The 11,360-nt window shown below is 44.5% G+C and overlaps 1 protein-coding gene across 4 annotated transcripts; it reads left to right on the forward strand.

The window, feature by feature from the left end:
- The first annotated feature begins 767 nt into the window (after positions 1-767).
- Positions 768-11,217, forward strand: NSMCE1 (NSE1 homolog, SMC5-SMC6 complex component). Of its 4 annotated transcripts, none has more exons than XM_069982031.1 (8): positions 768-942; positions 3,583-3,700; positions 5,180-5,301; positions 6,872-6,949; positions 8,458-8,604; positions 9,561-9,677; positions 10,337-10,457; positions 11,000-11,217. In XM_069982031.1, the coding sequence occupies exons 2-8, from the start codon at positions 3,589-3,591 to the stop codon at positions 11,119-11,121; spliced, it is 819 nt and encodes a 272-aa protein (XP_069838132.1). In that variant the 5' UTR covers positions 768-942; positions 3,583-3,588; the 3' UTR covers positions 11,122-11,217. The 4 variants fall into 4 exon arrangements, with proteins under 4 accessions (XP_069838132.1, XP_069838129.1, XP_069838133.1 ...); XM_069982028.1 differs by lacking the exon at positions 768-942 and adding an exon at positions 2,824-2,911; XM_069982030.1 differs by lacking the exon at positions 768-942 and adding an exon at positions 2,882-2,965.
- The last annotated feature ends 143 nt before the right edge of the window (positions 11,218-11,360 follow it).

Consider the following 11,360-nt stretch of genomic DNA (forward strand, 5'->3'; position numbering starts at 1 on the left):
GTAAAACTACGGCCGCAGTTCTCGCCACAGAACTACGGCCGTAGTTTTGCGGAGTGGAACATAACCTTACTTTCAATAGGATCCCGGCCGGAGCGTACACACATCGTATACGCTCCAGCCTGGATCTATGCGGTGCCGCAAATAACTGACAATTCACTGAATTCCGTCCGCAGAAAGCCCTGTCAGTTCACACAGTGAAGCGAGCGGCTCCGGCCGCTTGCTTCACTGTGTGCTATGGCAAGCTCTGATGCGGGCGCACGCTCATGCGCCCGCATCAGAGCTCTGCGGCCGGAAAGATCACCCGGCCGGTACTTAAGTACCGGTCGGGATGATCCGGGGTAAGACGGGCCGTTCCTTGACCCGGCCGGGGTCACGGAACGGCCGGATGTTCACGTAATGTGAACATAGCCTAAGATTGATCAGATATCAATATGATGTTCAGTAACATGAAAATCCTGATGCTAATTGGTGAGTGAAGATGGGGCGTCTGCAGGTGTAGTGCCGGGGGCAGCAGCAGCTGGTAATACTGCCCTGGGTACACTCCATAGAAGTCTGTAGATGCCATGTTAAAGCCCTGTGCATAACAAAGCAAACCAGGGAGTTTATATAGCTGGCACATTGCTTTAAAGGCTGGGATCAGAGAGAACTTCAATCCTGGCTGTTTAACCTCTTAGATGCCATGGTCAATGGTGGCAACATGATCTTATTATTAGACGGATGCCATAGCAACCAGTGGCCTTACAGCGGCTCTAGGTCTGCCATGTGGAGTGAAGTGCTAACAGGTATCTCCGTAGCGCCTGAGATGCGGGGGCATTTTTAAGTCCGGTGTAAAAACGCCGGACTTAATAAATGTCCCCCTATAACTACGACTGATTAAAGCTTTGGAAATATCTCGAGGACATGTCTGAAGTTTTTTAAAGTGACAAATTCTGCATCATAGAGGTAACTTGTCAAGTTTGTGGATTGAAAACCATCATACAAAATCTGTGCCGTATGAAATACCCTGTATATGCCTATTGAAAATAGTAGATTGTAATAGTATAGTGGAACATGTGAAAACAATTTGGGCCTTATGGTCCTTTTACACGGAGCGATAATTCGCCCGATCGCACGATTAACGATTTTGAATGAACAATGTTTTTTTTTATAACGATCAGCGTTTAGACGGAACGATACATCGTATGGAAAAATCGTTTTGCGATCGCTTAAGCCTATCTCATACATAGGGGAAATCGTTGAAAGACTGTTTACACTGAACAAATTTTTTGCGAACGATCAACGATGATTTGAGAACACGTTGAAAGATCAAAATGAACGATTTCTCTCTCATCGTTTGATTGTTCGCTGCGTTTACACGTACGATTTTTGTTCGAATTCGATCGTTATTGTGCAAATTCGAACGATAAATCGTTCCGTGTAAAAGGACCATAATGGGTTTCCTCATCCCCTTCCAATCTGCTTTGACCTCTCATTGATCCCACTGCTGTTGGTGTAGCCGGCGGGTCACATAAGGGGACTTACAGGCCTGCAGGGATGCGCTCCCCTGTGTATAGCCGGCTTCTGAGATTAGCTGCAGAAAATAACCCCTCAGTACGCAGCATATAGTAGAAAAAGTCCAACAACAGAGAAAAGCAGAAGCAAGCTGCAAAAATACTAACACAGGAAAGGACCAGTGTCTTATATGTAAATTTCATGTGGGGACTTTTTTTCTTAATGCTGTGAAGAAAATCATTCTGAATTTGGCGACAATCATTGTGGGGGGTTGTGTTACAGTAGATTTGTCTTTAAGGGGTGAGCCCAAATTAGCCAAAAGTAAACTTTATTTCAGAAACAGCGCCATCCCTGTCTTCAGGTTGTATGTGGCATTACAACTCAGCTCAATTCACTTCAATAAAAGTTATTGGCAATAAAAGTTATTGGCAATAAGAGCGGTGAGGAAAAGCAGCCATGTTTTCCTAATTCTGGATAACCCCTATTATAGGGATACTGTCTGTATTCCTGTATTCTACAGCAGCGTCCCCTGTGGCTCTGCAGGTTTTGTAAAACTACCACTCCCACCATGCCCGGGCAGGGAGTTGAGAGTTGCAGATTGCGGGACATTGGTTTGTTGTCAAAGCATGATAAGCCTTGTAGTTTTGCAAAAGTTTAAGAGTTGCAGATTGGTGAGCATTGCTGCTGGCTGTCAGTGCATGATGGGTGTTGTAGTTCTACAACAGTCGAAGAGTTTTATATTGGTAAGCATTGCTGCTGGCTGTCAGTGCATGATGGGGGTTGTAGTTCTAGAACAGTCAAAGAGTTTTATATTGGTAAGCATTGCTGCTGGCTGTCAGTGCATGATGGGGGTTGTAGTTCTAGAACAGTCGAAGAGTTTTATATTGGTAAGCATTGCTGCTGGCTGTCAGTGCATGATGGGTGTTGTAGTTTTGTAAGAGCAGTAGAGCTGCACATTGGGGAACACCATATATATATATATATATATATATATATATATATATATATATATATATATATATATATATATCATGCCCCAACAAACCAACCATGAGCCTCTGCTTGTATTACACACCATCACTTTTATGCTGATATATAAAAAAAAAAAAAAACAATAAGCAAAACAAAATAATTGACCAACAGCGGATCACCACCTTGGGCAGAGGCAGCTTATCTATGTTTTTCTGCATTCTCTATTACAACAATCATTTCTGGTGGTATGTCGCCCTCTAATGGTCGATCTGCATATTCCATTCGGCGTTCTTTACGACGAGCGAATATGTACGCATGCGCGTTAGGGCGATCATTGCAACGCGTGCGCATTAGAGCAACCATTGCTACGCCTGCGCACTGCGGCAGGCTTTGGGTTAGTGACGCCCTCTTATCGCTCCTCGAGGACTGCATTCCCGCCAAGTAGCCGGTAGTGTGAACTGTGCTTACTGTCTGCTGCGTTACTGGGTGAAAGAGGTGCCGGGTGGGTGACTGGGGTTTGTGAACAGCGTTATAAGTGGCAGCTGATCTGTATATGGATATATGTGGCTATATAAAGCCAGGATAGTGCTGAAGGGTCTGCAGACACAGACTTACCTGTAGCATCTAATACAGCAAAGGGGAACCTGCAGCCCTCCAGCTGTTGCAGAACTACAACTCCCATCATGCCTGTGCAGACATAGCTATAGCTTTAGGTGTCCAGGCATGATGGGAGTTGTAGTTTTGTAACAGCTGGAGGGCCAAACATTCCCTATTCCTGCATTAGATGTATAGACAAACTTTTAAAGTGGCAGTACCAATAAATTCCAATAAACGTAAAGGTTTTTTTAAAAAAAAGTTTTGACAGGTCACAGAAATTTTAGTTTGAGTATTGATTGGTTGGGGTCTGGGCGCTCAGACTCCTGAAATTCTATGGAATGAGTCGCTTAGCAAATGCACGATCTCTCATTGGATACAGTTACGCCTATGAGCATTTCCAGATTCTTAGGATAATGTAAATAAATATTTACAACCCAATCCTGGTGTGTTATGATCAGTGTATTGGTCATCTTGGTTATTACTGTACATTGTAGTAATTGTCTTTTGCTATTTGTTCCACAGTGAAGAATGGCGATGACTGAGAGCCACCAGCGATTTCTGCAGGTCCTAATGTCTCATGGGATAATGGAGGGTTCTGCTGTAAGGAAACTACATAAACATTGCTGTGATGTACACAAAGGTCAGTGCATTACTATGCTGCTATTGCTTAGATGCAATTTAAAGCTGGCTTTGGGAAAAAAAAATTACTTGTGCTCATGTGTGGCAGTAAAACATATAACACATATATAGTACTTACCTGTCCCTGATCCCCTGCACAGTTCCAGTCCTGCAGTTTAGTTTCCTGTTCTGTGTCCAATCTCTGTATTTGATAGGTCATTTGTGTGGACTGTGTTCAGGTGAGAGGACAATTCCTGTACGTCAGGACAGAGTAAACAGCGGGACTGGCACTGGACAGGGGATCAGTGATGGGGGAGTACTTGTCTTTTACTGCCGGCTCTGAGCAATTTTGTTTGTTAAAGCAAATGTTCTATCAGGTACATTCGCTTTAATATGACCCACAGATAGATCGGCGCTGGCAAGCCGGTGCCGCGGTCCATTTTTTGAACCGCGGCCCGGATCCCGTGTATGGCGCCCTTCTATCCACGGGTACCAGGCCGGGGCTGAAGCACTGGAGGCGGGCCGGCCCACCCCCAGTTGGAGGAATCCCCCACCCCTCTATGATGCGGCTCCATTGATTCTAACAGGGCCGCGTCATAGAGGGGAGGGGATTTTCTCTCACTAGGATTGGGCCGGCCTGCCTTCAGTGCCTCAGCCCCAGCTCGGTACCTGTGGATAGAACGGCGCTGTACATGAGAACCGGGCCGCATGGGTCGTGTTAAAGCGAATGTACCTGATGGTACATTCGCTTTAAAACCAGGCATCTCTTTTAAAAGGGCTGTCCCCACCTCTGCTTCCCGATCTGCACAGTTTATAGTGGCTGGAAAGCTGAAAATAGCCCCAGCAATTTGTATGACTCCAGATAACGTTAGTGGGAGTTAAAGGAGAAGTCCGGCCAAAATACATTTTTGATATGTTATTACTTATGGAAAGTTATACAAATTTCTAATGTACATTAATTATGGGAAATGCACATATAGGGCTATTTCCCTTAATTTAGTAGATCAGGAAGAGTTAGAATTCTTTCAGATACAGTGACGTCATGACGAAAGGTGTAATTCCTATGGAGTGTCCAGCAGGGGGCGCTCTATATGTAGAAGTCTATGGGACTTTATTGTTTCTAAGGATTTCTATGTAAAGTAATGTAATGTAGTGCACAGTATGCTTTATTGAATGAATACATATATGGAATTCCATAAATGAATTCAATCAGTACATTAGGATGTCACAGTAAGCCCGCCGATCCGCCGCACTCCCGCCGATCTGGACTATATACACTGAACTACTGCTCCCATCATCTGCAGGTTATCCGTCACCATTCCGCAGTATGCACGTACCCTAAGGAAGTGAGGCCAGATTTCATTGATCATCATACCTCCCCCTGGGCTGTATCTAAGATTGCAGTCGTGAGACCCACTGCGATCAGTAACTTTTTACATGCCTGGTGACACATCAGAAGTTACTGCAAATGACAGTAATGACACCTATTTTCTTGTTTCAGTTCAGTACATGCACGACAAGCTGGATGACTTTGTGGGAATCATCAACAAACATTTGCAGCCTCTGTTTATGCAGATTAGAAATGGAACAGATGAAAATGATGGGAGACAATATTACTCTCTGGTATGTTGGTTTTGTTCACTTATTTTTTTTTACAGTGTGCTAAAATGTGTCCAAAGGGGTTGTCTGGCCTGGAGCCCTTTTTTAGGCTCCTATTCCACAGGCCGAGGAGGGCCTGATCAACAATGTAAACGAGCGGCGATCTGCTAGATTGCCGCTCGTTTACTGGGCCTATTCCACGGCCCGATGATCGTTGAGCGAGGGCTGCAGGGACATCGTTACTGATGTCCTTGCAGCCCTTGCAGCATCATACATTACCTGTCCAGGCTTCTTCTCCACGCTGTCTTCATCCCCGGGTCCCGCGCACTCTATCTTCAGAATGGCCGGTCTGAAGATAGAGCGTGCGGGACCCGGGGATGAAGACAGCGCGGAGAAGAAGCCTGGACAGGTAATGTATGCTGCTGACGCTGCTTGTCAAATCGTCGGTCGCCCACCGCGCACCGCTATTCAACCGTAGCGATGCGCGGTGGGGGAACAATGATTTTAGGTCTGGCCCTAAATGAACGATCAGCCGATGACACGATCATCGGCTGATCGTTCTCTCTATTTCACCGAACGATAATCGGCCGAATCAGGCCAAATGGGTCCGATTATCGTTACTGTGGAATAGGGCCCTTAGAATGCCCAGGGCCCTGGAGAGTGTGGCTGCCTCCAGGTTTCAGACATGATGTTGCAGTCCTGCTCAGCCAATCAGCTGCTGTAACAGTATCCCACCTCTGCTACTGAATGGCTCAGCAGGCCTTTTACATCATGTCTCAGAACCTGGAAGCATCCCCACACAGGGGCCCGGTGCAGAGAAATACGGGTGGCAATGAAGGTGCCAGAGAGGTGTGTGTTATTTTTTTCAACCACCCCCTCCTCAGGTATTTCCGAAAAAAAGATGCCATGGCCAGACAACCCCATTAAAAAGCACCTGTCTCAAAATCCTTTCCCACCTCTTTGTTCTGGGAGAGATAAGCCTCAGTCAGAGCTCTCTGGTTACAGCTTACCCCTCCCCATGGAGGAACGCTTAGCCGTGCTGAACGTTTCCGGGTATGAGAAGGATGGGGGCAAGGCGGGAGAGATACAGTAACTGATGCCTGAACGATTGTCTGGCAACCTTTTAGTGTGCAGATCATATCCTTAATGCCAGGCATCATCATCTTCAGGCTGACCCACCCAGCCAGTCATTGGTCAAAGCATTTGGTCACCGTTGGTAACTGACACATCAGAGAAAACGGGGAGCAGTAGGGACTGGGGGTATTAAGGCTTCTCCCTGCATTTGGCTGTCAGTCAAGCCCGTCTGGCGTCAAAAAGATGTAGTGAGGGTGACTGGAGCCACTGCGTTCTTTTCTGTGACTGGATACTAGTCACGGCCATCACAGGTTTCTTCAGCTGCATGCGGTGCCACATAGAGCCGAGGAGAACTGCTGTGGAATGCTGTTCTCACCTGACATGTTCTGTTGTCTGAGGCCCAGGGGACGTGACAGGTTCCCTTCAGATACATGCAATAGACAAAGTTTTTAGATATAGTGCTGGCTTTGAAATGGTTTGCTTCTGATTCAATGTGCTTACCCTTGTGTTTCTTCATTAGGTTAATATTGCAGAAAACGAAGTTACTAAAATGGCCATGGATTTCGCAGAGCATGAACTGGAATTATTTAGGAAGACGGTAAGATACGTATTTACATTCTTAGACGCTAATCTGAATTTTTCTTACTCAAAGGCTGTAATTCAGGTTCCAAACTGCTGACACTAAGATGTTGTGAGGGTTAGGCTGTATTCCCACGGTCCGTGTTCCTTACGGAACACGGACGTGGAAAGCCTGTAACGGAGTCTCCCCCACCCAGACAGCATCTGTGATAAGATGCTGGGAGCGGGTAAATTGTACTCATATGCGACGTTCTGTAATGACAGCACCGTGCACCGCTGATTCATTACAGCGCGGCGCATATGAGTACAGTTCCCCCGCTCCTAGCATCTTATCACAGATGCTTTCCAGCCGGGGGAGACTTCGTTACAGGCTTTCCACGTACTTGGGAATACAGCCTAAGGAGAAACATGGTACCTTTGATATATCTGTCAGTGATTCCAGAACATAGAAAAATGATTTTATTCTCAAAGTGTGCAAAGTGTCAGAGGCTTTCCTAAGCTCCTGAAATGTTTCCGGCTGAGTCCAACACCTCATTAATACTCCCATCCCTATCTCTGCTTGTTTGGCAGGCAGCTGGAAGGCAAGCGCTACTTTTAAATCTCATTCCTGTGCTTCGCATACAAATTGTGTGAAGAATAGAAGAAGGACTTAGGGTCCCATTACACAGCCCTATCATATGGTGTTAACGACTGCTGATCTGCTAGATTGCTCATTTACTGAGCAATTACACGGGCGGACTATTGGGCAGCAAGGGGTGCACGGACATCGTTAGCGATGACCATGCAGCCCTTGCCTTTAGTGTAAAATAATAAAGTGTTTACTTTACCACATTCCCGGGTGTCCTCAGGCTTTCCTTGGTCTCTGCAGCTCGGCCTTCTGTGGTCCTGTCTCGGCTGATGATTGCCTGAGAGGCCAGTCAGTGCAGAGACTGAAACAGAAGGCAAAGCTGCTAGGGAAGGCCTGAGGACACCCGGGAACGTGGTGTTTTATACTACAATCATCAGCTGTTGGCCGCACATCACTATTACACACTGATGCCTGATGATTTTAGGTCTGGACCTAAAAAAATAATCAGCCGATGATTGTTTCATTGGCCAGTTGTTCTTTCTATTACACAGAAAGAACGATAATTGGTAAAATTGGCCTGATTTGGCCGATTATCGCTCCGTGTAATAGGGCCCTTAGCCTCCATCTGACTGTCAGTTGAGCAGTTCTCTGTCTAGAAATCGGAGCACGTCTGAACACCCAGATCCTGGCTGATCAAAGCTTAGGAAAACAGTTTATAACTAACCAAACTGTGGTAATGGTTGACTTTTTTGCCACACCACACTATTAAAGTGTTGTAAATAGTGTTGCGCGAACGTGCCAGATTGTTAGGCCTCAGCTCCCGGTGGCTGGAGAGGTTGGATGCTGCCAGGAAAACAGTTCAGCAAGTTTGCTTAACACTAGTTGTAAATAATTTGTTTGCGGTGTCCTTTAGAATTCTGTGATTTCTTACATTGCTATTCACACTCCTTCCTGAGCAGTTGGATCTGATAATAGACTCGGACAATGGGTTTGCATCTTCAACAAATATTTTAAACCTCACCGACCAACTACAAACCAAGAAAATAAAGAAAAAAGAGGTCGAGCAACTGCTGCAGAGTTTTGTACAAGAAAAGTGGCTGATTGAGGTAAGTCTCACACTTTTAGATACTTGCTTTATTACACAGAGATAACAAGCTCTGAAACAAATGGGCAGACGTGTTCAGAGAAATGCTGTGCCTCCTTAGTTGTCATAGCCTTTGTTCAGGTGTCCTTGGAAACACAATCGGAGTGGTGTGCGGTTATATATGTAGCACTTGTGCCCTTTGGTTTTGCTCGGCTCAAACTAGAAAGCAGCACTTTATATTCTACCTTTTAAAACATCTTACTATGATGTAAATGATAGCCATTCTTTTATCCACTTGTTTGACCTTAAAGTGAATTTGTACATAGAACAAGGGGTGTCCTATTTGGCTGTTAATCTTTATCTAGTTGGTGCAAGCTGGTTAAAGGGAAACAGTTGTCCCGATACCTTACAGCTGCCAGGCAGAGGTCTCCGACGCTGTGCCTGTCAGTCTCCGGCAGGACAGCAATTTCAAATTCTCGATCTTTAATAGTCTGTCCTGGCACCTGGTAACTAGGCATAGGGGCAGAGCTGCAGCTGCCTCGACCCTCTTCTCAGCCATTCACACTTCATTGACAGCCTAAGCACAGGGAACTTAATGCAAAGCCCAGTGCTAATGCTGTCAATCAAGCGTGAGTTGCTGGGAAGAGGGCAGAGGCAGCATGGCTCCATGCCGCTGTGGCTCCATCCTCATGTCTAGTTACCGGGATCTGGGATGGACGATTAAAGATCAAGATTTTAAAACTGCCACCCTGTGCCCGGCAGCTGTAAAGTGCTGGGACCAACTCGCTCTCCCTCAGGGAGGTGATTGGTTCTCTTTAATATCATCCCACAACAACCAGTCACAGCTCAGAGTTGTGATTGGTTGCTGTGGGCAGTTTAGACTAGCTTTTATATTAAATAAACCTGGGCCTCTTGGGTTCATTGTACCTGTGCAAAATAAAATATATTGCTACTTTTATTTTTTTTTTTGCTTTATAGAGAGATGGAGAGTACAGTCTTCATACTCGCTGCATAATGGAAATGGAACACTATATACAGAGCACATACCAGGACATGGTCAAAACTTGCAATATCTGCCATAACATCGCCATTCAGGTATCCCCTTGGTAGAGAAGAATGGAATAAATTAGTTCCAAACACCTTTTATTAAGGGGACTATAACGACATGATGGTTTTGAAGAATTATTAATTGTTAAAGCTTTTAAAATTTGTTATCCCGGATGTGGAATTATCTGGAACAGCTCAAGTCTCTGCAGTGCAAGATAGTGTTATAGTCAAAAACAGATATATTCTTTCAAAGAGAGAATTTCCTGTTGGACAGAACACTAGTCAGAGAAATGTTATCACTCAGTACTAATATGCAGTAAAATGTTCCCAACTTGTGGCTCTGCAGCCATTGCAAAACTACAACTCTCATCAGGCAAGCATGATAAGAATTGTAGCTGTGCAACATTTAGAGGTTGGGGATCACTACTTTTTTAGGAGCTTTATAACATTAGAGTCGTATGGAAATTCATATCAATATCAAATCTGACTCCCGACACCATTGTCTATCAGTTGATAGAGACAGTGGCTCTGAGCGCTACCAGCCTCTTCAATCCCTAACACATTATACAGACTGTATATTATCCTGAAGAATGTGAAGAGCTATGCCGCACATCCATTAGCTGGCTCTCTCTGGCACTGACAGATTTTTACGGTATTGTCACATTCAGCCTCACTTTAATGATTGGTTGTGTTCCTTATCTTTTTAGGGTCAGATCTGTGATAACTGCGGCATAAAGATTCATTTGACCTGCGTGGAGAAGTATTTCAGGGGACAAGATGAACCACGTTGTCCTCACTGTGCTGACGCTTGGTCACACGAAATACCCAGTAAGATCATAATTTGACATATAATAACATGATAGATACTGTACTGTTTATATCACTCATCTCTTGGGGGGTATGTGAGGACCTCAATGACAGAAAAAATTGCAGTGATTCTAGGATGTTTGATTATCACAGTCCCTCTCTGTAGACCGTACTAAGACATGGATGTCACAAAAGTGGATGAGCCAATAGCAGACAGCATGCAATACCACATTTCCCCTGCAGAGGCCGCTAAATACTAGTACTTTTGAAGCCTAAAACTTATCAAACAGCAAAAATGTGGAGATGTTTCAATAAATACGAGAGATTTAAATGACCTGTCATACAATAATAAATATAAATGTTCACAATTTTACAAGGTTTTCCTTTAACTACATGAAAATATATTTAATTATTTGTCCCCTGTTAATTTACTTTTTTATGGTTTACTTAATTTATTTAGTAGTTCAGTTTTATTTCATAGTCTTGGCAGTAGAGCTGTCTAGTATGGTGAATTAACATTATAAAGGTTTAGAGATACTAAGTATTTATTATCTACTTTACAGGATTGTCACAGACTGATTCCCAAACAGATTCCCAAACACCTTCTACATCCCAGAAACATACGAGGAGAGGGGAGAGGCGAGGAAACAGCGTAGCAACGTCCACCAGATCAAGACGATCATAATAAGACTGTGTGACCTCTTTTTTGTAATGTTTTGTACAAAGATTTTATTTAAGGTGATAAAAAATAATAAAGGGTTTATCCCAGGATTACATGTTATCACCTATCCTCACAGTTGGTGTTAACTAAAAGAAATGAGCGCAACTCAAGCATGCTCGGGTCTGTCCAAACACGAGTCCATGTTTTCCAGGACTCCCTAGGGTTGCAAGCAACGTCTTCAGCAAGTAACCAAACATGCTCGG

The sequence above is a fragment of the Dendropsophus ebraccatus genome, chromosome 9, assembly GCF_027789765.1.
Source record: "Dendropsophus ebraccatus isolate aDenEbr1 chromosome 9, aDenEbr1.pat, whole genome shotgun sequence".
Classification (NCBI taxonomy): Eukaryota; Metazoa; Chordata; class Amphibia; order Anura; family Hylidae; genus Dendropsophus; species Dendropsophus ebraccatus.

What these genes read in the sequence shown, in the direction of transcription:
- NSMCE1 (XM_069982031.1), top strand. Translation starts at nt 3,589, where the DNA reads ATGGCGATGACTGAGAGCCACCAGCGATTTCTGCAGGTCCTAATGTCT. An exon ending in GGAGACAATATTACTCTCTG is followed by an intron (nt 5,302 to 6,871) that starts GTATGTTGGTTT and finishes TTTCTTCATTAG; the next exon opens with GTTAATATTGCAGAAAACGA. An exon ending in TTGGTCACACGAAATACCCA is followed by an intron (nt 10,458 to 10,999) that starts GTAAGATCATAA and finishes TCTACTTTACAG; the next exon opens with GATTGTCACAGACTGATTCC.